Source organism: Pithys albifrons, chromosome 21 (genome assembly GCF_047495875.1).
Source record: "Pithys albifrons albifrons isolate INPA30051 chromosome 21, PitAlb_v1, whole genome shotgun sequence".
In the NCBI taxonomy this organism is placed as follows: domain Eukaryota; kingdom Metazoa; phylum Chordata; class Aves; order Passeriformes; family Thamnophilidae; genus Pithys; species Pithys albifrons.
Genome location: NC_092478.1, coordinates 3,762,898 through 3,790,820, shown reverse-complemented (window position 1 = coordinate 3,790,820; position 27,923 = coordinate 3,762,898). Strand labels below are relative to the sequence as shown.

General features: G+C 43.9%; 1 protein-coding gene across 10 annotated transcripts in view; it reads left to right on the top strand.

Moving 5' to 3' along the window:
- CUX1 (cut like homeobox 1) overlaps nucleotides 1–27,923 on the top strand; it is a 281,953-nt gene that overhangs the window by 220,187 nt on the left and 33,843 nt on the right. For 5 of the 10 annotated variants that reach the window (XM_071574846.1, XM_071574849.1, XM_071574844.1 and 2 more), the window contains 4 exons: nucleotides 15,994–16,296; nucleotides 17,769–17,831; nucleotides 20,638–20,826; nucleotides 25,637–25,901. The exons of 1 other annotated variant lie outside the window; for it this stretch is intronic. In XM_071574846.1, coding sequence (XP_071430947.1) covers nucleotides 15,994–16,296; nucleotides 17,769–17,831; nucleotides 20,638–20,826; nucleotides 25,637–25,901 — 820 coding nt within the window. The remainder of the gene's footprint in view (nucleotides 1–15,993; nucleotides 16,297–17,768; nucleotides 17,832–20,637; nucleotides 20,827–25,636; nucleotides 25,902–27,923) is intronic. 4 more of the 10 variants (XM_071574851.1, XM_071574847.1, XM_071574845.1 and 1 more) reach the window with 1 other exon arrangement.

Genomic DNA, 27,923 nt, shown 5'->3' with positions numbered 1-27,923 from the left:
CATGGTTTTTCTTAAGAGCTGTCGAAAATAAACAGATAAAAGCAAAAAGAAAAAAAATGCCCCCAGTAAAAACAAGCCATGGAAACAAAACCAAAATGGGAGAAAATTATTTGCAATCATAGGGCTATTGTTACTTCTTGCCAAGCATTTAGGGAACATGGAAATTTCCTGTGATGCTTCATTAAAAACATGCCATTGACTACTTTTTTTGTAGCATCAATACCATGCAAGAGGAAAGTGTCACAGTTAGAAAAGCCTCAGACAGCGTGGAAAATATGAGTAATTAATTGTAGCCATTTTAAGAGGAATTTGAAATCAGAGGAGCTGGGAAATGCTGCATTGTTATTGCTAATCATCATATTTATGACTAACTCTAATTATAAAAGATTGAAAGACAAGCCCATGGTATTAAAATCCAACCACCTTCTGGATTCCCGGGAGGATCTCGGGGAGCTGAGAGTGATTTCCTTCAGGAAGTTCAGTTTGGCTGCTGGGATATTTTGTTCCCTCCCACACTCCCACTCTCGTTTGTCAGTTCCTGCCCTTGAGCTAATATTTTGTGAGGAGACACGTTCCTATCAGCTAATAAAATCATATTATTGATGATTGCCCTCCCTTGTTCCTTAAGGAGAACTTACAAATGAGAAAATGGGCTCGTGCCCTTTTCTGCCTCCCCTCCGTGGATTAAAAATAGAATTGTTGTACAAAATGTTCTTTTCTTGGTGCCTTTCTCTGTGTGAAGGCATAAGGAAGGTTGTGACACCAGGCAGAGCAAAACCAAGTTATTTGAATGAGGAAGGGCAGTTGGGTAATTTCCTTTTTTTTTTAGCAGCTGTTCTGTAATTAAAAGTGCAGCAAACAGTTTGGAAAAGGTAATAATAATTATGCATTTGTGAAAGATCCACCACTCCAGGGCAGGAGGAAAAAAAAAAATGAGACAGCTCCAATTTTCTGGTCTTCTGAGACATTTCCCAGGAAAATGAAGGCAGAAAAGGTTGTATACTTGTAATTTTAAAACAGAAATTAATCAGAACAATTTTGAAACGAGAAAAGGTCTGGAGCCTTTTCCATGGAATATAATTGGCTTGGAACTTGTTGAATGCATGAAGGGAACGAAGTGAAATTAAACTAATACACTCAGTGGCTCCTGAGTGCTGTGCCAAGAAGGTCTTCAGTGTACAGAGTGTCAACATGCATAGTAACGAAACTTTTATTACCTGGGAGGGTTTTCATTCCTGTTTGGCACTACTGTATCAAACTCAGCAAGATTTTCTGGATTTCTGACCCACTTATAATTACACTTCTAGATGATGAGGGTTTGATTTACATCTAATTCATGACACTCTTGCCTTTTGTCCAGTAATTTTCCATTTTCACATGTGGACAGATGGACCCAGCAGTCTCTCATCTGTGGGAATGAATGGATAAAATAGATGTATTTTATGTATTTTTATTTGTATATATTGAGATGGCAGAGGGAAGGTAGGCTTGGTTTTCTTCTTTGGAAACTCCATTTATGAATTTTATAAAAACAGCCTATGCCAAAATGACAAACAGGTAAATACCTGCATTTTCTGCCTGTGACCTTTGTTCAATGCTTTGGTGATTTTGTGCAAGTTTCAGGGAACATGTTTTACACAAAAATGGTGTTTGTACCCCAGGTGGTCAAAAACAGTATTGCTGTGCCTTTTCTAACATTTTTTCTGTGTATTTCTTTCCACCTAAATGCTCTAATGCCCTTGGGTAAATCTGCCTTTTTTAATGATTTATGTGTCAAAAGCACAGACCAAATCACATGGAAAAAAAAAGTTGAATTAGTGTCACCCAACTGCATCAGCATTTTTTCCTGATAAATTTGGCCCTTATTTAGTTGCATTACTGATGATGGGAGCTGGGGTGGGTTTGGACAGTCTCCATGTGCCAGGAGAAGCCTTGGATATTTCTCTAAATACTTGTACTGTGTAGAGCTTTTATTAGTTTGTTTTATTTTGGGGTCTCGCTCTGCGTGTCTGTGTGAGATCAAGACAAAGTTTCCTTTCTGGCGCTGCTGATTTCGTAGCCGCTCCCAGGAAAGCTGAATTTTTATTCACTTTTGTCTTTATCCTCTGTGAAGGACATACACTCTCTATATACTACATTAAAGACTTGCAAATACTCAGTGGGAAGAAGACGTGCCTTTTTGGTGTGTGTTTCTCTAAGGGTCGTCTCATGACCTAATGTGGAAATCTTCATTTGCCGATACAGCTGCGGGTGATCTCAGGGGATTTTGAATTTCCCTTTTGTTTGTCTTCCTTTCTGGGTATCATCCATCATTCCTAACCTCATGCTGCTTAGCAATAGTAACACTCATGGGAGTTGAAGAAAGGATTATAACAGCATAAAATGGGGAGCTAATTAGAGCTTGTTTCAAAATCAGAATCTAGCTCGAGATAATTGCATATTATCTGCTGATTTAAAAACCCGAGATCTACCGTGTTTAGATCAACTAAAATATGCAGAAAAGCTTTCTTTTCGAAATAAAACATTTGTAACAACAATGAGATTACTTCTTATCATCCCCTGGGAGAGCAAATCTGAAAAAATTCCGTGTGGTTTGCTGTATTATGATGTTAACAGACAGATGGGGGGATGATGGCAAAGCCAGGTATCCATTGTATTTTATTTATGTAATACATATTCCTGGAACATTTTGCAGTACAGAAGCTGCTGAGTGGGCAGGGAGTTAACTGTGTGCTGGGAGATCTTCCCATTTTCCTGCTACCAGGAGGAACGTGTCACGTTGGCTACTCTGGGAGAAACAAAGTGGGGACAGAGTGTGTTTTGGGCTGGAATACCATCCTGATAGGCAGTTAAATGCCTCCCTGCCATCCCATCCCGTCAGATCTCGGAAGCTCAGCAGGGTCAGCCCCGGACTAGTACTTGGATGGGAGACCTCCTGGGAAATGCCGGGTGCTGTAGGTTCTAGTCCTGAGGACTTCACTGGCACCGTCCAAGCTCGCTCGGCTGTGGCAGATGAACCTCAGGACTGGAACGGTGGGGCCAGTTCTGCGCACGCTGAGCCTCACCTAAAATCCACTGTGCAGGCAGGAAGGGCACGTGGGGAGAGCCCTGCCCAAAGCTTTGTTCGCGAAGCCGAGCCACACACACACACACACACACCATCCTGATGCACTTGTGGGAAGAGCTCCCCATCCATGTGATGGCAGTGGAGAAGCTCTTACCCCATTTCCCCCTGGCTCATGAGCATTTCTTTTGTTGTACTGCTTTGTTTTGGGCAGGTGGAGCTGTCCAACGGTGCTCCAGCAGGATTGGGATTAGCTCGTGGGGAGCTGCATTTTTAGTACCATGAGACCTCCCCATGTGATCTGACAGATCTTCCCAAATTGGAGCTGGTTTTTGTTGGCGAATCAGAAGGATGAGGGAGATGTTTTTGCAGTCATTTGCTGGCATTCCAGGTTAATAAAAATGTATGACGTGCAATGTCTGTGGTTAATGTAGCCTGTGAAATGGAAGAGAGGAGACATCCCATGGCTCTGACAGGGAGTGGTTGGACTGCAGGAATTCCTTGCATGGATGGTTTGTGTTTGATGGTGAGTTTTTGAGCCTTTGAGTTCAGAAGGTTGTGGCCTTTTGGGCGAATTGCAAATGCATTTTTAAAGTTGAGAGCTGCAAACTGTGTCAGCCAAGCAGTTACTTCCATGGTGCCCCTGGAGCACCCTGGAGTGCACTGGTGGAGTGTCCACATTCCCTGTGTGTGCTTTGGGATTGCAGCTTGGAAGCAGTTGGCCGTGGCTGTCGTGATTTCAAACCATAGGATACCACTTGGCTCCTCCTAAGGGCAGCTGTTGTAGTCTGTCTGTAACGTGTGTGATCATATTCTGTGCCATTTCCCTGACATTTGGACCATGAAACCTGCCTGGCAGCCTGTCTGGTATCAATAAAGCCAGGGAGTCACTGTCAAGGCACCTTATGGGACCTGGGAATGCAGCATAAAGTCAGTGTTTCATTGCTGGTCATTCTGCCTCTCCTGCTGAGCTCTCTCCTCCCCAGGCTGCCTTGCATGGCCCTGCTCCTTTTCCATCAGTGATGCCTTGCAAATAGTATTTATTTGTGGAGAAATTCCTGTCTTAGTCGTGATCTTCTCTGTCATTAAACTTGTAGAAGATGACTAGATCCTCACTGTGGTCCCAGCTTTGCTGTTATAAAAATGATAAAGTAAAATGCCTATCAGAGGGTGAACACTGTTTTCTGAGCAGTTACTCTTTGTGGTTGAATTACTGTAACAAAATACCAACACAATGTTAATACCACAAGGAGGAGAATTATGCTGGGTCCTGAAGACAAATTTAACTTGCTCTGAAGTGCAGTTATGGGTTCCTAGCATTTGTTTTGAAGAAATTACCCAGTCAAATAGCACACATGTTTTATTTGTGTGGTTAATTTGGGAATGTGAGTCCTTTCCATTCATCCCCCTTGGTATGAGGGAGAAAATCCCCAAGCAAGGAGCTCTGCAGCAGCATTGAGCACACAATGCCTCATCCTCTAAGTCTTCATTTTTAAAAATTAGAATTAATGAATTATTACATTTTTTTTAAGCTGTATGGTAAAAGAAACTTTCCTGACCATTATTGCTGGGAGGCTTCTCAAGTAGTTCATAGAATACCAGTTCATAGAATCATAGAATGGATTGGGTTGGAAAAGACCTCCGAGATCATCAAGTCCAACCCTTGGTCCAACTCCAGTCCCTTTACCAGATCATGGCACTCAGTGCCACGGCCAAGCTCAGTTGAAAAACCTCCAGGGATGGGGAATCCACCCCCTCTCTGGGCAGCCCATTCCAATGCCTGAGCACTCTCTCTGTTCTCAAGATAGTTGCTGGAAAGTGGGTGCAGTTAGTTAAAGAAACCATGGCCATTGAGTAGTCGAGCTCTGTAAATTCCACTGTTGTTCATTTCATTACTTACCACTTCATTTCCTTAATTACCAGCACTTTCTTTTCCCTCTGTGAGCACATTTGAAGACCAGCAGGCTCCTTTGGGGAGGGGGCCCCCATCATCTCCCCTCCCCACAGAGGAGCTGGGTGGAACACCATGAGCTGGGACATCAGAAAGCCAAATCCCAGAGCAAGTGGAGCAGCGCAGAGACCCGAGGGAGGCGGTGGCTGCTGAGTTGCAGAGCAGGAAGGTCAGGCAGCCCCAGGGAGGGTCGGGAGCCGCGCTCTGTCCCCCATGGGCTGGCAGCTGCAGAAGAGGTCAGAAAGGCTCTTCTCTGAAGGGAGCAGATATTTTTTCTGTTGGGAATAGAAGGCTCTGGCAGCTGGCAGAAGTTCATGTTGGTCTTCTGGTTGCTTGTGGGAAAAGGAGGGGGCTGCAGGTCCAGCCCTGTGGCCACCGGTGGGATGGAAATGGCCATGGTGGCCACGGCGCCCTCGGCTGTCCCCGGGCGACAGCCCAACTGCTGCTCAGCAAATTACCAAATGATCCTCTGCTGGATGAAAATTACCTTGCTTTCAATTCAAAGAACAGATAATGGGCTATTTTCCTTCCAAAATACTGGGAAAAAGGTGTGCGAGCACCGAACTTGGGGGTTGTTATTTCCATCTTATAATGGGGATGAAAATCCTCTCCACCAGACAGCTCTGAAACAGGGAAATAAACAGCCTGTCCTGATTATAGAGTTTTATATTGCTTGATAGGAAATCATTCCCAAGAAGAAAAAACAGAATATTACCAGAAAATTAATATCTTCTAAGTTACCTTCTAGGCTGTCCTTTGCATTAGGGTGCAAGAAAAACTGATGAATTTGTCTCACCTAATTTGGTGGGTGTTGGAGGTTTTTTAATTTACTAGCAGCCATCCAAAGAAACAGCAAATGAAAGAATGCAGTGATTATTTGAAATCTGATGAGAAACACAACTTGCATTGAAAACAAAGCGAAGTGAGTTTGAGATCAAATTTAAACAAAAGTGAAAATAGGAAGGTGTGCCATTAAAAAGCCAATGAAAGGAGAGAATGTAACAAGAAATGTAAAACAGGCCTGATAGTACATGTCCAGTGTTTATGCTTGTCAAAGATGTTGCTGGTAGCAACTTAGAGAATCACAGAATGGTTTGAGTTGGAAGGGACCTTAAAGTTCATCTCATTCCACCCCTGCCATGGACAGGGACACCTTCCACTGTCCCAGTTGCTCCAAGCCCTGTCCAGCCTGGCCTTGGACACTTCCAGGGATGGGGCAGCCACAGCTTCTCTGGGCAACCTGTGTCAGGGTCTGCCCAACCTCCCAGGGAAGAATTCCTTCCCAATATCCCATCTAATCCTGCCCTCAGTCAGCATGTAGCCATTCCCTTATTGTTCTGTCCCTCCATGCCCTTGTAAAAACATCCTTCTCTATTCTTTGTGGCATGAGATGGTCCCTTCTGATCTCATCTCCAGATCCATCCCCCCTTTCCAGAAGGGGCTGCCCCTCTGGCTCCTCTGCCTGGTTCACACATGAAGGATGTGTGAGATTCACCACCGTGTAACCAGGGCTGGGGATTGTGTTTGCTTCTCTCTTTTACCCCTCTGGAACTTGGGTCCTAAAAATAGTGCAAGTTTGAACTGGCAGATGTTTCATTTGTCCTTTACCAGAGGACCAAAATTAGCCTCTCATTTGGCACCTAAATAAAGCAACTTCACTGCCTTTATTCGAACTTGGCAATTACTGTCTATTGAAGTTGCAACATTTTGTTGTGTTCCATGGAGAGGGGCATTATGTAAGCAGCACCAGCACCTAAAAACCACCAGACCTTGAGAGAGAGAGGACAAGCAGGAATGAGCCCAACTGGGTTTTTTGGGGGTGTTTTAGTTTGGATGGTTTGTGGTTTTTTTCACTTTTGCTGATACGAGACAGGTGTTTTCCCTAATGAAGGTTTCATTAAAAAAAAAAAAAAAGGCAAAAGTAGCTTGGAAATGCTCAGAGAGCTGTCTATTGTAAAGGTAAAAAACATTAATAAAAGGACAGCAATGGTTTCTCTAATTTTCAGAGGAAAATCTGCCCAGAATGCCTGAAGCTGGGTTAGCAGTGGGACTCCCCAGGGGCAACAGAAAGATGTTATAATCAATTACCACATCATAACACTGATGTATGATAATTACTGAGTGTTCCTCCTGAGATAGTGCAGCATTTGGCTGGGATGCAGCTCTTTCATGGTCCACTGCCTGATTAATATGCAAATAATAGGCTGATTGCATGATGAATGCAGAAAATGAGTTCGCTGATAACGTGAGCACCGAAGCGGGAAGATGATAAATTACTTTTACTGACTGTCCTACATTAAGTACCCTTTCTCAACAATTTTATCACAAATTAAGTAAAGCAGTATGGAGAGATTATGAGGATGTGTAAAATAATGTACCTTAATAGCTTTTATAATATTGTTGCCTACAATGTAAATGTCATTTTGTTTCAGTACTTTACCCCGGACTCCTCCAAAAAGGAGTTCCTTTAGTGCAGAGCTGCTCAGGGTCACTCTTTTCCTCAGCTGCTTTTGCTCTGGGATGAGGAACAACCCTCAGTGCTGGGGATGGGATGGCTGGGACTGCTGTGTTGAGGAGGGAAGATGCTCATTAGCCTTGGATCCATCCCGCATGGATATTGCCCGTGGCAAAGGAATGTCCACATTGTTTAGTGGGGGGGAGATATTTAAATGCAGTGCACAGTGCCCATATGCATCCTGCTCCAGACTCTGCTCCAGAGCACACAAGAGGTTAAAATCTCAAAGGGGGATGTAGAAATACCTTCACACTCAGGGTCGTGACAGAGGAGGGCAACAAACAGCCATAAAATCGGTGCCACTTTAAAGTTGGTTTAACACATTCAATCACAAGGTCAGCAAGTCCAAAACACCCTAAACTGCAGCAGAACCTCTTCTTAGAGGCTCTTACTCTGTTTTCCAAAAGGTATTGTGCACATGTTTATCTTGATGATACTAAAAATATAACATGGGGGGTTGGGCCATCTTGATTGGTTACTTCCATGCTGTATTTGGTTTAGCATTCAGAAAATCCTTAATAAAGCTTTCTGCCCACAAGCTGGTTTAATAATAAGGTTATTGAAAATATTTTGCAGCAGTTATTTCTAAATATTGATTTCTGGCTAAGTTACAAAAACACAAAAAATCTGAATATTAAGTAGAGATTGGCAGAGTAGGGCAATGTCTTTTAAAGCAGCCATAATTCTGCCATTAATCACCTAATTGAAAACATGATTTATTTTTAGAAGGGTTTTTTTAATTGTTTAAAGGTGATCTGTAAAGCCAGAAAATTATCATTCAGCCTCTTCAATGCCAAGCCCCCACTTTTGGCTCAAGAATCTCACAGAACCCTGGAATGATCTGGGGCTGTTGGCCTGACCTCAGCATTGCTCTGTTTGTGACTGTGTGTCTACAACCAGCTAAAACACTCTCAAGTTCTTTTTATTTCTCCTTGATTTTAAAATAGTGCATAGGATCATGGCTGTGTAAAGGCCCCTCGAGGCCATTGCAAAAAATGCCTTTTAATTGTTCACATTTGAGGGTTTTCTTGGGTTGTGTGGTTGTGTCAGGGCTTGGTGTATCTGTCCCAAAGTTCAGCAGATCTCAGCCCAGCATTTCACCTTAATTGATGAACTCCAATTGTATCTTCCTGCAGAAGATTCCTGGATGTTCAGGCGGCCCTTAGGAGTGACCTGTGCTCCCCCCTGACTCCATCAAAGTTCTGTGGTTTCAGTTTATGTAGCCCTAACATAGATCCTAACGTAGCTTTGGGCTCAATTAGTGGGATTTCTAAGACTCTGAGGTGTTTGTGGTTGAAAACAGAATTGGCTGCCCAACTTCCCACAGAACTTTTAAACACCCAGCTGTAAATCTCTCCTCATGAGCCTTTCTCCAGCTCCCATCTCACTTGCTTTTCTCTGAACTTCATCTGATTTCTCCAGCTCCTTCTGCTTTTCAGAGCAGCTGAAAACACATTTTTTTAATAAAAGCACAAATCTAATACAGTTATTGAGAGTGCAACATAAAACTGCATCAATGCTGTGCAATCCTTCAAGAAGACTCAGAAGCAGATTTTTTTCAGGTATTTCTAAAACCTACCCTGATTATTCAGTTTTATGTGCTCCTGACACTTAACATATACTCATATGCAGAGTGGGAACCTTTATTTTTGCACTGCCCCAGTAATTCCAGAGTTAACCAAAGCTGGTTCCTCCCCTTTCTGTGCAGACACACAGATATTTGCACACTTTCCTGGAGGAGTTTTCCTTTGATCCCTCCCCCCATCCACATAAAATTTCCCTCTGAGCCAAGACCCAAAATAACATTTTCCCCAAAGTCAGAACATTTATGAAACAAACAAACAAACAAATTCTCCACAGTCAGAGTGGGAATCTCTAATTGTAACTCTGACAAGTGCTCGCAACTCTGAGTGCACACACCTACCTATTTGACATCATTATATATGCAAACTGCAGGGAGGTTTGTGTATTCCTACATGGAACTGGGGGAGTTTATGACTGTAGGGAGGATCATATTTTTACAAGCCACATTAATTTGCAAATTGTGACGAGGCAAGGTTCACTCACTCAGAGGAAATCCACCGAAAGCACTACCTGGGAGAAAGCACTTTCACGCCTATTTTCGTTAATTAGTCAGAAGAGGGATGAGTTGTAGTGCTCTTCCACAAATGCTGCTCAGCTTTCTTACGTAGTTCAGGCTTGTGCTGCACCCACTGCAAGCGAGGAGAGTTGTTATTATGGTGCTTGGGAAGATTAATTTTAGAATGCTGCATTCTTTTCATCCCTGGAAGTGCTCAAGGCCAGGTTGGATGGGGCTTGGATCAGCCTGGTCTAGTGGAAGATGTCCCTGCCTACAGCAGGAGGTTGGAGCAAGGTGAGATTTAAGTCTCCTTCCAACCCAAACCATTCTGTGATTCTACCCTGCAAAGGTAAAATTAGGTACAGGGTGGGAGGGAAAAAAATCTCTCCCTGAAATTTTCAGACCCTGGGAAACTGAACTGACAACGCAGATTGTCCTGAGGATGTTGATGAGCTGTTGGGATCAGGTCCTGGTTCCCAGGACAGCCAACACCAGGTTTTAGTCTGCAAGCTGGAGAGAATGGGCAACCTCATCATCAGGGAAATCAGAAACTAATCCAGTCCCACTGTGAGACACTTTGATCTCAGGCGACCTGCCAGGTCTGTTGTTGTCCATTAACTCATCTGCAGGAGGAGGTAAATGCAGCCCTGAAGTAGCAACTGCTCCTTTAAGAGGTTGCTGAGAAATCTCCTGTCCATGTTTGTCTGCTTTGATCCTCCCTACTAATGTGCCATGGAGGGAGCGAGCAGAGCCCGGGATGCTTCACTGCCTCCTGCTCCACCACACTCAGGACATGCCCATTCCTCCTGTTCCTCAAGAAGGAGCTTGGAATTTGCCTATTTTGGCATAAACCTGGAGCCTGAGCTCTGGCCATTGGGAGAAGTGGTGCATCAAAGGCAGCGAAATCGTGTTTGGGTTCTTGTCGGAATGTCACAGAGTACCCTGTCATTTTGTTTTAGCAACTTGTCCTTCCAAATGCACAGTTTGCCTTATGGCATGCCAGCAGTAAAAATGTCACTTACAATAATTACTTTTTGGTGAAAATGCTTGCTGACTTCCTACCTTCAAGCTGTTTTTTACACAGTGGGGAGATAATAAGAAATGACTTTATCCTGACTGCTCAAATGAACACTAAATGGAATTTAGGTTATTATTACTGCAGATAGAGGACTGTGTATTGAAATTTAAATAGTGGATCAGATAAACTACTGAGATTTGTCTCTGAAAATTATAGTGGATCTGCTTTTTCAATCCACTTCGCTCTGAAACTTAAGGCAGCTGTTGTCTGCCTGCTGTCTTTAGAATATAATATTTTTCATAATCCTTTTAGAGGTCCCTGAATACCTTCTGTGTTTTGCATGGTCTTCCCCAACTCCACCATGATCTGGTCCTCGTTCCCCTTGAGCCCTTTTGCAGTTTATTAGCTAAGCCTGTGTTAGCAGCAAAGGCTGGACAGGTTATTCCCCAGCAGTTCCAGAAGTACAGGGTGTTTCCATGGATGGGCAGGTGAGCCAGGAGGAGAGCCCAGAGCGTTGGGCTCGTGGGTTATGCTCAGAAATCAGGATGCTCTTGTTCAAATCTTGGAACTTTTGATTTACAAGTGGTTGGAAAGTCAGTTTGCTGTTGGAGGTGAGGCAGGGTCTGAGCAAAAGTGTCAAACCTGCAGCTCTCAAAGCACATACGAGGAGTGGCACTGGAGGGATCTGGCCGTGCTGGCAGCCGTGATGCCCCTGGGAGTGGTGAAACCCCATCCGTGTCTCAACTCTGCTCTGTCATCTGGATACCTGTGTTGAAGGGGATGCATCCAGGACTGGTGTCAGGTCGTGTAGATGTCTCTGCCTTTCTGGGGAGGTTGGAGCAGGTGTCACCTACAGGTCTTTGCATCTGAGACATCCTGAGCCTCAGAGCTGTGGATCTGAGCGGTGCCGGTACCCAGGGGCAGGATGGATTCCTTCCTGTGGTCAGGAGAGCTCCTGTACCTCACAGAAATGGTCCTTCCTGAGCAGTGCCCTCCAGGATAAACTGAAACGTCTCTGCTGAGTTCCTGATGCTCAGGAGCTCTGTGGGAGGGAGCCCTGCACATCCTGGGGTTCCTTACACACTGTGGGGATTCTGTCACCTTGTGATGGCAGGACATCAGCAGACCCTGTAGAGGGATGTGTCAGACTGATACTGTGTTGGGGAAAGTCTTTTCAGGTGATTTGCAGGTCCCCATGGGACAGTGAGGCAACTGAGGACTCAGTGCTGGGGGCCTGAGCCCAGCATGGGGCTGGGAAATCTTACAGTTGGAGAAGAATAAGAAAATCCAATGTGAAGTTCAGGAAAACCTCCATTATCAGTGAACTGAGACCAGAACTCTTGTTTTCAGATTTTCTCACTTTTTCCAAAACACTGTCATGAAAGAGCTCTGGGGAAGGTGTAGGGGATGGATGGGATTTGCTTTCACCCCTTGTGCAGGGGAATGCAAGACCACAAAAGATTTTCTATGTTCATATAATGAAGGCAGAGTTGGTTTGTTACAGTTCTCAACCAGTTCTGCAAAATACCCAGACAGACCTCAGTCCTATTTACTCAATTGTTTGCAAAGTTAGTTTAGTTTCTTAAGAGCTGGGAATGGACACGCTGAGGTGATGCTTTGGGGTGTTGTGTCAGTAGGATGGTCATTCAAACTGCAATTTTATATTGAGGAAATAATTTTTTTTTAAAAAAAGGTGTTTGTGTAACGTTGACTTTGTTTCCATTCACTTCAGACTGTGCATCCCTCTCTAGTAGGAAAAGCCAAAAGGGAAGAATTTCCTTACTTAAGAATGAGGCCCACGTGCTCTGCCAGGAGTGATGTGTTCCCAGACGTGGCTCTCTGGCACTGCCAACTGCTTCAGGTGTATTTATCTTTTTGAAGACATCCTTGCCTTCAAATCCTGGAAGCTCCCCCTCACTGTGTGGGCATTGCTCTCCCTCAGCTGTTCCATCAGCTGTGAAATGGCCAGTGTTGGTGTTTGGTTCTCTCCATGTTGTAGCTCTGAATGGAGGCCAATTGCACTTGCCAAGTATTTCAGATTGCTGGCCCATTTCTGAAAACATCTCTTCTAGTACTTGATTTGCATTTGATTATTATTTTCTCTGCTGCATATTTGAATGTGCTTTTTAGAATCACTTGGAAGTGCCTAACTTTGCTATTCCCCCAACTGTATTTTGAATTAATAATGTAAAAAAGTGCTTGGTAGAACCTTTGCCCTTCCATGACTCAGTTATATTCACATCTTTAGAATGTTTGCATCATTCAAATGCATTTATGGTGTCTTTACATGTTTGATGTCATTTATCAACATCAGCCTGGAATTGATCTCTCCAGCTCTTCACTTCCACCACCTCATTTTTGAAGCTTTTGGACTTTGCCTTCAAATTTTAAATTGGGTACAGGCTGTTGGAAAGCAAACTGCAACACCCCTTTGGTTATAACAAAGCTGACCTGGAATTTATTGAAGTAATTTTGTCAATAAATGGTCGTGCCAGGGTTTGCAGGTTGCACAGCCTGTAGTGCAGTTTTACCTCTGTATTGACAGAACAATCCCTTCCTGACAAAGCACAAATGTGAAAACATTTAGTGCATGTCACTTACTCATAAGCAACTGGATTGCTCTAAACTTAGTGCTCTTCTTCAGTGCAGTCTGAGGTTAAGAAAGCAGAAGAGGTTTTAAAGAAATAAGCTTTCAGTGTATTATTTTCAGTGGGAATGTTCAATTGCTACTTTGGAAGTCTTAATGTATATTTTTCAGATGTCCTGAATTTGTGTCTTTGTCTTGTAAGGAACTTGAGGGAAATGAATACAGACAAATTATTTCATAAAAACATGTGAAATGGCAGTGGATTGACAGTTAAATATGGAATAGTGAATACAGTCAATTTTCCCCTTTGTTCTGTCAGCAGTCACTTGTGCTCTAAATGTCTATTTAATTTTTTAAGTAGATTAACAGGAAATGTTTGCATTATTTGATTATTGAATTTACTTTCCCAAATAATGGATCTTTTCCTCAAATATTTATGTGATCTTGAAAGTGTCTTTCCAGAAGGCAAAAATGCTAAAAAAGAATGGGGAACATATTTGGAGTTATTTGTGGTATCTGTGCATAATGCCTTGCCTGAAATCACTGTACTCTTGGTGGGGGAAAAAAAGCAGTTTGTCATCTGTACTGCCTTCCAAAATTAAATTCAGATAATCCCACCTTTTTGAGTAAATAAGCAGCAGATTGGTCTTAAAAATGAAATTCAAGTAAGCTCTTGATATGTGATATAAAAAATAAATAAGCTAATATGTGAGCAGCAGAGAGCATCTCAGTGATAGATGATAACAGAGATTACCTTTGTTGTGTTCGTAATTAGGCTGAGCAGGGGAAGGAGAGGGAGAAGGAGATGCTTTTGTTTAGTCCTGTGTGGTTGGTTGGTTGGGTTGGGTTGTTTTTTTTTTTATTTTGGCTTTTTTTTTTCCCCCAGCTCTCCCTGTGTGCCTGTGGAATTGTATAGGAAATTTGCAGCTGCTCCAGTTATTCAGGAAGATTTGTATAAGCTGGCACAGGGGACAAAATTAGAGGGAAGTTGCACGAGCACCGGGCGCTTTATTAGCTTGGCAGCCATAATTGTGACCTTGCTGTGGGTTAAAGGACACAGACCTGAGAAGAAATCTGTTTATCATGTAGGGAATTCATGCCATCCCTGACAGTGTACAGTGAACAAGATGGATGATCTGCCAAATTGGTCCCTCGCATGGGTGAATCAGGGCAAATTTACTGTACAATTCCTTTGCTGCTCCTGATACAGAAATAACGTTTGCTGGGGTTTATTGGGTTGTGGGATGACCCAGGGTGAGCAGAGAAAAGAAACAGGATTTGTAGCATCCTGATTGCCTTAAAGATTTATATGCACTTCACTTTTCTTGGTGTCTGCCTCTTTTGCATCTCTCATAAAGAAAAAAAGGCAGATGGTTTGTTTTGAGAGAGCAACTTTATGTGAGTGTCAGGAAACCTCCTGAATGCAGCATGTGAAGCTTCCAGTACCTTGACCAACACTTGTCCTGCACACCCTGCCCCATTGGAGCCTGACTTTTACTTCTGCACTATTTTCCCTTGGGTTTTGGGATATGTTTCCATGCTGTGCATTCTGTAATTACTTGATATTGATAAATAGTGATAAATATTCTGGATAACAAACAGACAAACTCAAAAAATAGTGGCATTTGCTCTTGGCCATTGCCCTGGCAGTGAGGGGAGTGGATGCTGTGAGAGAACCCTCTCATGGCAGCACTGCAGGGCTCAGAAAACACACTTTTGGAGGAGCCATCCTTGTGCAACTGAGAGCTTTGGGAACTTCCTGCAGAGAGCTGGAGAGAAACCCACTGCTGGAGGAGGCTGAGATCCATGGGATTGATTAACCATGTCAGGTCAGGAGGTGGGAGACAGCAAGGAGGAGGAAGGAGCCCCACAGAAATGGGAAAGAACTGTGGATGGAGGAATCACATGTGCTCTTTATCTTTTGAAGGGAATTGTTCTTGCAAACCACACTGTCTACGTGTTGTTGCTTTTAAAAACATTCAGACTGTACCCTCAGATGTCTGGATTCTCTGGATAAGCTCAGTCAGTACATTCTGTTAGAGATAAATTTATTGGGGGAAAACATTCTGTACAGACCCTATTGTTGTTGGCAAATTAACAGATTGGGAGAGCTTTCTTTTAAACCAAGTGTCACAATAACAGATTTGGGTGTCTCCTGATCCACTCACTATCTTTATGTTGGATTCTCAAACATGTTAATTAATACAACATAATTACAAACTGTATTTTAATCTTGTTATTTCTGGACAAAGAGAATTGCAAAAATGTGATGTGTGTGATAAGAAACAAAATGAAATCAATAACACTCTCAAGATATAGAGTTGTCTCCGTGTAGAAAATCCCTCATTGGCACTACAAAATAGTGGCTCAGTGAGTTTCTTGCAAGTCACAAAAGGAGGCTTAAACCAGTCTATAATGGTAGCTGTAAAAGCATCTTTATATAAAAATGTTGTGGCAAGCAAAACTGTGAGATTTCCTGACCAAGGAAATTGCTTGCAAACTTACAGACTATTGCACTTCAGTTTTTCCTGATTTTTATTTGTATCTGTACATCTTGTCCTCATGAGAAATCAGAGATGACTCAAGATAAAATTAGAAAATAATTCTGTTTTTAAAAAGAGGCTTTTTAGTACCCAAGTCATAGCAAGTAGCATTTTGCATACTTAGGCATTTCTTTAAGTAGGTAGAATATAAATGAGAAGGAAAGTTAAATATCCTTCAATCAAAACATTACAATTATGCTGAAGTGGGTCCCTTTTCCTCTTTTTTTAATTCCAGAAAGTACTCCAAAGACTTCTGCCAGTTGCAGTCCTGCTCCTGAGTCTCCCATGAGTTCCAGTGAATCGGTGAAGAGCCTGACTGAGCTGGTCCAGCAGCCCTGCCCCGCCATAGACACCAGTAAGGATGGCAAATCCCAGGATTCCAGCGAGCCACCGGCGTCTGACTCCCAGTCCACGACCCCTGTGCCACTGGCAGGTCACTCAGCACTGAGCATCCAGGAGCTGGTGGCCATGTCCCCTGAGCTGGACACCTATGGCATCACCAAGAGGGTCAAGGAAGTGCTAACAGACAACAATCTTGGTAAATCCCTTTATTCTCATTTCTAGACCGAAATTACGTGTAAGGGCTTTTATTTTTGAGCTGCAGTTCAGTAGATGTTGATGAGAATGTGTGGGTTTGACTCTGGCCTGAGCTTTAATTTGTTTAAAAAGATACTTAGTTTTTTTAAGCTGCTGGAAAATTCCTTTCAGATTGTCACACTCTACTCAAAATGTCATCACACCCTTGCTCTTCCTAAGCTTTGCTCCTGGCTTACCAGCCAGGGGCTGCTCCCACCTTCCAAAACAGAGTCCAGAAGGCTGTGAGGACAACCAGAAGCCCAAACCCAGTGAGCCTCCCCTGGAGAAAGGCTGTTTTCCCCAAGCTCAGATTGCAGGCCCAGTATTTTGGGCACAGGTGGAGTAGAGGAGCCCAGCGTGGCTGGAGAGGAAGGTCCATCACAGACAAAAGCACAGTGTTGTCTGTAGAGCTGGGAGGGGAAATCCAAACTCAGCTGAGGTTTATATGAGCCTGGAGATCAGTGCACAGGGCCATTCAGTTACTTTGCTTAGAGCTGTGCAAAGCTGAGGCTGCTTTTCCCTACAGAGGAGGGTTTTTTGGGTGTTGAATTCAGTGTCATGTTGACATGACTATATATTTGGAATAGTCAAAGGGAATAATCTGCTCTGAGGATGAGGAATCCACATTAGTACTGTCCCTGTGCCTCTAAATCACAAGTTCTTCCTATGTCTTCAACACTTGCTTTCCTCCCAAGGCTGTGGGAAACCTTTAGGGGTCCTTTGAGTCTCTGGCAGGAACAGGCTGTGCCAGTACCTGCTCCTGTTTCTGGGACTTGGCAAGGGATTCATCTCACCTGCCATTAGGGGTTCAAAATGACATCTGGGACTCTCCAGAAGTACCAGATTCTCTTCATTCACCACAAAAGATAAGTTTAGTTTTAGACTAAACTAAGAGACCAAAAGGATAAGTTTAGTTTCAGACTGATGATGATACTTGGGTGAGAAGAATTTTATCCACATCATCAGCACATTATAACTAAAAGTCACAAATCCTCTATTCTGGTATGTAGGGAAGCCTTTTTTCATCTAGACACAGAATATCTCAGATTATTTTTCTAAGGGACAAATAGTGGGTTGGGGGAGGTTTCAGGTTCTCCTTTAACATAATTTGGGGGGCCAAAAAGAAAATGGCCTTTGTCATGGACATACCCTGCATGACACTGTTCCACTGAGCCCAGCAGAATTCCTTCTCCATGCACATTGGCATGGGCAGGTGGTGGTTGCTTGTTCAGTGGAGATAATGTAGAGATAAAGGCAAAAGTTATGGTAAGGATTTGCAGGTCCAAGCCCCTGGTTTTTGGGCAAAATGCTGTTGAGTGCTGTACCTGCTCTGGTGTTCCAGAGAGGTTTGAAAAAAGTATTTTTGTTTACATTTGCTTTGATGCCATTTTTACTTAGTCTTTTTTATTTCCCATGGTTTTTGTTTTCCTACAGTGTGGCTGACAAGCCTAAAAAGCAGCAGAAGAGCCAGGAAATGTGCCCCAAACTCTGCATTAGGTGTGGAACCAGTTTCAATGTCTCCTTTTGTGCCCTCAGTGTGCTGGTGCACCAGATTGACTGGTGCACAGGTTTCTCTGTCTTTGGCCATGGGGCCTCATGAACCTGTCATAGGTGGTGGCTCAGGGGTTCCAGAATCATCAGCCAGTAAAGACCAGGGTTGTACAAAACCATTCAGGATGTGTTGGGCTGGTCTCTCCTCCCTGTCCATTTGTTCAGCAGTCACCAGGCAGGGGAATGGCTTTAAAGGGAATGAGAGGTTTAGATGGGATTTTGGGAAGAAATTCTTCCCTGTGAGGGTGGTGAGCCCCTGGCACAGGTTGCCCAGAGAAGCTGTGGCTGCCTCATCCCTGGAAGTGTCCAAGGCCAGGCTGGACGGGGCTTGGAGCAACCTGGGACAGTGGAAGATGTCCCTGCCCATGGCAGGGAGTGGAATAATATGGGCTTTAAGCTCTTTTCCAACCCTTATCATTGTATGATGGTTCTGTGATTTCAGCAAACATTGCTGGCACTGTTAACACTGGGATGTTGCCCCAAATGTCACAGTATCATCAGTGATTCCCTGTTGGACTCAGAGAGAGGGAAGCAGATGGACTGAGCTCTCGTAGGATTTCAAGGGTGGGTTTTTTCTGTAAAGGGCCAGGACTATCCCTGAAACCAACACAAAGTTTTGTCTATCAGAAGCTGCATCAGTGAAACAGGCATGAAACAGGGAGAAGTTTAGGAAACCTGTGCTTAAAAATATTCCTGTTATTAATAGTTCCCTGATGAAGATGCAGCGTGATCCACCTGCTGCCTCCTGAGGATAATTTCTAACACCTTCCCCTTCAGCTTTCAGGTGTTTTATCCTGTCCTGCCTTATCCTGGAATAAGACAAATGACACAAACATCTTTAGCTTTGTTTTAACACCTAGAGAACACGATGTTACTTCCTTCCATATTTGCATTTTTAATTTTTAGGCTGTAGTTTGAGGTTCATTTCCTTCAGCAGCATTGCTGGTACCCGATCTGGGTTGCTCATTCCCAGCCCTTTACAAATCTGTGTCCATATTCCTGTTCATGTGGCCACACAATAACAGATTTTTAAAGCAGCTGTCTTATCTTGCTGGTAGCTGGCAGGTTTGCAGGGAAATGGATGAGGCCTTACTGATGTTTTTAAATACAAACAGGGATCAGGTTACCCCAGCAATACATGAGATAAAACTGGGCCTGAATTACCTCTTTTGTCTGATTTTCCTGATATTGGGGTAATGGAAAATCACTTATTACTTAGGGACATAAGTGAATTCTGAATGTAGGTTTCTGTCCAGTCTGTAAGATCCATTTTCAGGGTTGGTTTTAGAGCTTATTAGCAGACTGTCAGTTCAGCCCTGTCCTCCTTACCCCTCTCTGCCTCTCATCTCAGCTGCTTCCTCTGAAAGCTTTGCAGACCCTCCTGCCCCACACATCTGAGTGGCATGTTCTGCAGCTTCTGACTGGCCCCACATTCCCTCCTCTCCCCACACAGGCAAAAAAAAATCACCAGGGAAAAAAAGTCTTGGGATGTATTTAACGAGAAGGAGGAGGAGATTCTGGAATTAAGCACAGGGAATGTGTCTGTAGAGCAGGTGTTTTACACCACCTGTTTGTGTGAGGGTGAGGTGAGGAAGGCAAGAGCTGATGGTGCTTTTACAGGGGTGGGCAAGTCCTGCAGAGCTACAGGGCCCAAAGCTCCCACTCATCCCTGTTGTCCCTTAGGGATCTGTTGGTGGCCACTGGCTTAGAGTGCTGGAAGTGAAGGCAAAGTGTTGTCTGTTGTGTGTTAGTGAGGAAGGACACTCAACAGCTACAGATCAGACACAAGGTACAGAGTCCCAGACTTGGGGGGTTTCAGGATCTTTGGGTTACCTTGAAATTCCATGAAGGCAGCACTTCTGTCTTACATCCCCTTTGCTGACTCAGAGGATCTCAGGCTCTCTCTTGCAGCAGAAGCTGTTTGGGATCAAGGCAGTTCAGCTGAGGGAGAATACTGAAGTAAAGGGGTTTAGAAAACCAGCTCTGGTCAGGTTTGAGCTGCACAGGTGTTTCCCCCAGTCCTTGATAGAAAAGTTAGACATTAACCACATAAATTCAGTGTCACCCATGCACATACAGATGTGTATCTGTATCCTTTGCAGATTTTACCCTGCTAGATGAGAGCATTTTGAAAGACAACTAAAACTGAGTATTCTTAACCAGAAGTACTGTAGAGGCTGTTAAAAAAAATACCTGTAATACTGTAAATTGTGATTATCTGTAGTGGGTGAGACACAGTTAGAACCCCACAGACAGTACAGCACAGAAAATGCATAGGTGTGTCTGTGAGTTCTCTTACATGGCCATTGCTGGAGGTGGGGGCATTGCACTGGTCTTGGCTCATTGATTGCTGGAAATGTTTGGCTTGCCCTGTTGGAATGAAGCTGAGGCACTGCCCTCCTGCATCAGAGCTAAGCAGCCTCACTGCTCTCACTAGTTGCCTGCTTAGCCAGAGGTTCAGTTTCTTTTTCAGCTCCTTAGTTTTATTTTTTGCACACTGTGTCACTGCAAGGTCCCAGTCCCCAGACATGCTGAACTCCCCCCCATGTCTCAGGCAGATCCTAAGGATTAAACCAAAGCTCAGTATTTACCCTTTTAGTGGGGGGGGCAGAGCTTTGATTCTCCTGAATGTTTCTTTTGGGTGTTGAAGCCATTCTGAGGTCAGAGTAACTGAGGAGTGATGTCGTAGCTGTGTTCTTTCCTGCGAGTGCCATGGCTGAGTGAGTTCATGTGGTTCTCCCTCTCGCATCAGGTCAGCGCCTGTTCGGGGAGACCATCCTGGGCCTGACTCAAGGCTCTGTCTCAGACCTCCTGGCTCGCCCCAAGCCCTGGCACAAGCTGAGCCTGAAGGGAAGGGAACCCTTTGTGCGAATGCAGCTGTGGCTGAACGACCCCAACAACGTGGAGAAGCTGATGGATATGAAGCGAATGGAGAAAAAAGGTAACTGGGGCCACGGTGCTGACTCATGTTTTCCATTCTCTCAAAGATCAGCGAGTCTTTTATAACCCTCCATAAATAGTATAGAGGCAGCATTGATCCACTGTTATGAAGGTTATGCAAAAGGACTTCGTGGCAGCTTTTTCAGAGCTGTATTTGATGCTTGCTCAAGCAGATAGATCTCAAAGTGAAAAACAAAAACAACCCCAAACCCTGAATGTTCACCAGCTGCTGGGAAATCACTGCTATGTTCTCCTATAGGTTAATTACTGAGGCTCTGGTGTATCACTGATAACTTGCCTTAGCAAATGAGAAATGCAAGTTTGGAGCTGGCTTTGGGTTATTAGTTAATGGTGCTGCAGCTGGTCACAGATGTTGGGCTGTTAGAATTGTGCATTGATTCCTGAGAGAGCCTCTTGCCAGTCCTGCGCTGATGGGCTCTTGGAGAGAAGAAAAATGCAGCCTTTATGAAAGGATATTTGGGAATAATTGTATTTGTGGCCTTTATAGGGAGGGGGGAAGGTGATTGTGTCAGTACATGCTCACATAAAACAAGGTTGTGAGGATGGACTTGTGAAAGGTCTGAGTTCTTACTGAATATCTTCATAGGGAGTTTATCCTCCAAATTTATCCTGCTCTCTCTATTTTAAATTCCATACTAAAAATCAGTGGTTATTCAGAGCTCTGTTTTTAGTAGGTTCATGTGATTTTACAAGAGAGACTCAGAGGCTGCCATTATCAGCAGTGAGCTAATTAATGATATATCCATCTCTCGAGCTATCCCTTAATGATATTAGCACAGACATCATTAATCGTGTACACTGAAAGTGCTGCTGTTGACTGATGTTCTGAAAGCATTTACACATTTGATCAAGAACTTGGTGATTATATTTAAAATTGCAGTGAGGGAGCTTCTGGAAAAATTACAGTCTTGCAGGCTTTTAAGAAGAAATTCAAATCCTTGCCACAGTAACCAGGGTAATATAAAACAGTGCAGTATCTTATCACAAACTGTGAATGGTCTTCCATGGGGAGTAAAATCCACTTGAGTCTCCCACTTACAACTGTAAACCAAAGGGAGCCATGAGGGGTTTTTCTGTGTTAGAAACATGGCAGAAATAAAATTGTCAACTACCTGGATTTTTATAGCCTCAAAGAGAATATTGCCCATTATGCAGGAAAATAAAATCAAAATAATTTAAAAGCAGCACTGACAATATCCTTTCAAAACTATTTTCTAAACTGGATTCTTATCAAATAGTGAGCCTTGCATATGGTCTGTAGATGGTACCTGAATAGAGATAAGGCCATAAATCACTGGGACTCTGCACTGAGCTCCTGAGCTGTTCAAGTGCTGTCCTCAAAGCAGTCTAAAGTGAATTCAGCCCTGTATTTTCTGCAAAATCCTTTCATGCAGGTAAGGATCCTGTGATTTAACCTTTTAAATTGCTCTGGAGCCACATTAAGAATTCAACTTTCCCTTCAGCTAATGTCAGTTAAAGAACAATGCAACTGGACCTGCTTCCAGTGAACATCATTATCAATTATTTCTCTGCCACGTTTTATTAAGGGAGTAAATTAATAATTATGATAAAGGTGAGCTGCATATATCTTTTTTTTTTTCCTGATCCTCCAGGCTGAAGTTTGTGCTATAAATGTCCATTTTAAGAGGTTCTGAGAATTTGCAATGTGCTTTAACCAACCTCTTTGGAGGCAGCCACGGGTGGAGACTCACTGGGCTGGGACACTGCACACCTTCCCTGCCTTGCAGGAGTTCATTCCTCCCACAACCTGCTGGCAGCACCACAGTCCTCACAGAACAGCCCTGAATCCTGCTGGCAGGAGAAAATTTAATTCATTTCATTTCCCCCTTATTTCACTCTTTAATAATCTTATTCAATACCACAGAAGATTAAAATGATATTAAAAGGGGCTCTGTCTTAGCTCAGTGGGCAGCTGCAAACTCTGCAATAGTGTCAGTGGCATCTGTACCTGGGCACATGGGGAGTCTTCCCAGAGGGACATGGGGATGTTGGGGGAAAAAAGGGTGTCATTCAGGAGATAGAGCTGGACTTGACAAGTCAGTCTCAGAGCCAGAGCCAGCCCTTTGCCCAAGTTACATCTGGGTTTCTTTTTTTTTTTCATATGTCTCCTGAGAAGTGGAGACTGGTCACAGACAAAAATCAAACTTCTCCAAAAATAAAGTGTGTTTGCAACTTGGATTCCAGTTTGAGCCTTGCTGTCACTGCAAATGTGATGAGTGATGTCCTTATGTTGTCTGCACACAGCACATATGTTTAAAATAAAAACTAAAATGGAAAAGCTTTTATAAATGTCATCTAAGTTTACAGAGACCAGCATTAAACCCTGAAGTTTGGGTGCTAGTCCTGCCTTTGGCCCACTGGAAATTTGTTCTGATAACAGATTATCCTCCAGAAAACAATTGCTGCTGACAGAACAGTGGGACATCCTCCTCTTTATTTTTATAGGAATGAAATGTAAGCATTTCTATCATTTGTTCCATTCACGTGAGGGCAGCCTAAGTCAGCCATTGCACCTTTGGTGATCCCAGTGTGAGGGCACAGGAGCACAGGCAGGGATGACATTTTTCCCCAAGCTATCACAGCTCCAGGCTGTCCTTTGCTGTTTGAAGGTGGGAGCTCTGCCCTGACAGACATTCCACCCTTTAGAGAGCAGAGAAAGCAGAGATTCAGCACATCCTGACCCATGGGTGGCTCATGCTGGCCGAGTTGCCTGACCAAAGGCCAGAAACTCCAGTCAGAGATACTCTGAGCAACTTTTACATCTTCCATGCCAAGTTCTGTTTTGTCTCCTGTCCCCCTTGAAGCTGCTGCCTCTTGCTGATGTTGTCCTACTACCCAAGGAGACAAGAGTGTCTTGTCTGTAGTTTGCATATCAATGCAAGTTGGAAACAACATCTGGGAAGGAGTCTTGAGATTAAAAACCTTATAGAAATGTGAGAATCTCTTGCTGGAATGATTAATTCTATGGTTGAAGGTTGTAACAGCTCCTTGAAGGCTGCAAAAATAAGGCCAAAGGGTCACCTTGAAATAATGCAGAATCTTTGCTGTTCTGCAGCTGGTTGGAACAACTTAAATAGGTGGATTTTTAAGGAAATTTATTTTTAAAAAAACCACTTTGGTTTTCTATGGTGATTTCAAATGTGTGCAGAAGTGTATCATGTCAGAGTGATGGATCATGAGCATCTCACGTTGTGTTCCATATCAGTGATCTTACACAGTAGGCAATCCACAGGTAATCTGTCATATTCAGGAAAAACAAAATGCAGGCCATGCAGATACCCCCAAAGGTTACAGAATGTGTTCAGAATTCACTTCAATGATAGTAAGACACGGTGTAAAAGGTCCCACTGGAGGTGCCACTGTGTAGAGGACACGATGCTGGAAGCCACTGGAGCCAGAAAACTCGGCCAGTCCTGGAGGGAGCTCTGCCAGAAGAAGTTGGCTGGTGTGAGCAAGGCTTTGAACACTGCAGTTTGTTTGATTGCATTGAATTTTTATTCTTTGTGCACCCTCAGCTTGTAAAAGGCAATGCTGTGGGGAGAGAGGGGTTGATTTTTTGAAGAGTTTGGTGGCTGACCAGGGTGATGTGCCCTGCACTGGTTCATGGCTCCAGCCAGAGCTCCTGGAGGCTGTTGGAGATTTAGTGCCTGCTAGATTGATGTCAGGCTGGTGTAATCTGGAACTTAATAGCCAAGGTTATCAAATTGCAGCTCTTGAATACCTGAACCCTTAAATATCTAGAAGGTATTTAACAGGCCATTAAATATTTTATTGACAAGATTCATCTATATTTGCTGTTTTCAGCCCCCTCATTAGCAATGCTTGTGCATGATACTGCCAGGTGCAGTAAATCCCACCTCTCTGTGCCCGCTGTAAATCCATCAGCTCAGTGACAGGGACTCTTTCCTGGCGGAATTTGCCAGGATAATTCACTCCCTGTCAGGGAGGAAGGTCAGTGGCAGGATCACAGCCCCACTGAGCTCCATCAGTGCCAGGAGAGCTTTCTTGAAAGTGTGTGTGTTTTGGAAGGAGCTTTTGTGTAGCAAGGAGGGTGCTGGGGGCTGCTTTTCTTTCCTAACCTGTCAGTGCTGTAGTGAAGAGCTGTAGGGAAAGGCAACACAGCCCATCCCTGGGATCTCTGGGCTACATCACTGGAATCCCTGGGCTTCAGGCGCCACCGTGTGTTGCAGATGGTGCCTTCCACTTCCATAGTTGTATTTTCCTTAGTGTTAGAGAGACCCTTGTGAGAATTTGAAGTGTTTTTACAACCAGACTCGTTTCAGTTGAAACCGAGATTAGCTCAGTTGATTAAAACTTGGTTGTAATAACGCCAAGGGTTCAATCTCCTGTATGGATCATTGACTTGAGTTGGACTCTGATCCTTTTTGTCCCTTCCAACTCAGAATAGTCTGTGATAGTCTGAGATGCCACCATCCTCATCAGGTGTATATATGGGAGTTCTACCCTTGAAAGAGTGAATTTGAAATGAGTTGTATGAACTGAACCCTGTTATTCGTGTCCCACATTCGCTGGAAAAGCAGAAAACTCTGGCAGGTCTCCAGTTGATTTCCCCTCTTTCTACCTCCTGCATCCTCCCTGCATTTGCTTTCCTCTGGTGTCTGCTGCTGCCCCATCCTCTCCCTTCCCTCCAGGTGGCCCATCCATGCATCTCCAGCCTGTCACCTCCGTGTTTATGCCCCAGCTCATGCGTTCATTGATTGTACATTTGCATTCAGCCGGGGCTGAGCCGACGTGCTCTTCTCTTTCAGCCTACATGAAACGGCGACACAGCTCCGTCAGCGACAGTCAGTCCTGTGAGTCCTCATCAGCTGGCATCGACTACAGCCAGGGGGCCAGCCCACAGCCCCAGCACCAGCTCAAGAAGCCCAGGGTGGTGCTGGCACCAGAGGAGAAGGAAGCTCTGAAACGAGCCTACCAGCAAAAGCCATACCCATCACCAAAAACCATTGAGGAACTCGCCACGCAGCTCAACTTGAAAACCAGCACTGTCATCAACTGGTTCCACAATTACAGGTGTGTGATCCCCTGGGAGCCCTGCCCCTGAGGGGTTTGCTGGGTTTGCTTAGGCAGGGTGCTGCTCTGCTTCAGCAGGCTGTGTCTGCTCCCACCAGCATGGGGGGGTTGTACAGGATGAACAGTTTCGACAGCAGGGAGGTTCTAACTAACACAGTGCTAATGCTCCAGACTAATTTTAAGTCATCCCTGAGGAGCAGCAATATTCACATATTGATGTAAGTAGTGCTTTTAAACAGAAAGTCTGGCTTTTGGGGCGGGTGTGGATGCAGAGTTGTCCACTGATGAATATTTATAAGCCCACTGCAGCAAGCAAGGCTGCTCTGTCTGCCTCATATATGCACACTCACACCTACAGACACACATGTAGGGGGTGTTGTGGGTGTTGTCACTGGGTGGGGGGGAAATTGGAAGTGCCCTTTACTGAGTGGTGTCAGAATTGCCCTGCTTTCATCCTGTAGTTTTCCTGCATAAAAGCAAAAAGAGGATTTTTTTTTTTAGGTCTTGAGTCGTTGAGAGCTCTGAAAATAGGCACAGTGTGTGCTGTGGTTTTGGGAAGCTCCGTGGAGGTGTGAAGGACTGAGAACTGATAACACTGAAGTCAGATGTGGCCACAGAGAAGGACTGTGGACAAGAACCTGGAGTGACAGGACAAGGGGGAATGGCTTTACACTGACAGAGGGCAGGGTTAGATGGAACATTAGGCAGAAATCCTTCCCTGTGAGGGTGGGCAGGCACTGGCACAGGGTGCCCAGAGAAGCTGTGGCTGCCCCAGCTCTGGAAGTGTCCAAGGCCAGGTTGAACAGGGCTTGGAGCAACCTGGGACAGTGGAAAGTGTCCCTGCCCATGGCAGGGGGTAGAACTAGATGGTCTTTAAAGTCCCTTCCAACCCAAACCATGACTCATAATTCTGTAATTTATTTCTTTGCTGTGATTAAATCATTGAGTCCCACCGAAATGGAACAAGATGTTGGTCTGTTCAGTGCCTTTCTCATTTGAAAGGGAACCTTCCCCACACTGGAACCACTGAAATAGGTTTTGGCCTAGAGGACAGCAATAGAAAGAAACAACACTGGAATAGCACATAAGAATTAAAAGGATTTGAATAAACATATTATCAACTGTGCTTGGGATTGGGAATCTTAATTAGCCCAGCAGACTTTTCTCCAAGAAATTTGTGCTAATGAATATTGAACAGGTACAGTTAAGCTACCACATTTAATATTATTCTGCTCCTTCACTCGGAGCCAGCAATGTTCCTAATTAGTCCAGACTGCTAAACTTGTTTGTTTTTAGAAACTGCTAACGTTTCAAGGGTATTTTTCACTTTGGCCCTTCTCAGCTTGTACCAGGGAAGTTGCTGAAGCAGAAGCAACACAGTTTAATGAGATATCTCAGAGATACTATGCACAATACTTAAATAATGTTTAGTAAACTGTACAAAATTTAAAAATCACAGCCAACCAGTAATCACACTTACACTGAATTTCCTTGCCTTGAATTCTGTACAGTGGTCCTTCCCCACTTCATCTTCTCCACTCCACACTTTGTCTCTTTTGTACTCTCTCTCAGCCTTTTCTTTTCCAAACTAAAGAGTTTTCATGCAGAAGCAGTTCCACATCTCAGGCCATCTGCTTATTCTTTGTTATTAATTAAAGTAGTTTCAGGTAAGGCAGAGCACAGGCTAGGACAAGTTTTTCTTCCCACCTCTTGAAAATCCTGTTGTAGTGATGGTTTTCCTTTCAGATTCAGCTCAAATCTCACTTTCCAGAGGGGGTTGCTACAGCAGGATCTACCTTTATATCCACCAGATGGAGTCAGCATTAGTGTTTATTTCCCATAACAAAAAGAAACTTTAAAAAAAAGTCCTCAGCAGGCAAAGAAATAGTTCAATTCAGAACACAAATAGTAACAAAGAATTTTGATATGTCTGCAAACTTTCCAAGTCTATGGCTTTGCATCCATACCAGTCATATAGCTCTCAAAATATTAAATAAATACACCTTTGCATTAGTGAAGCAC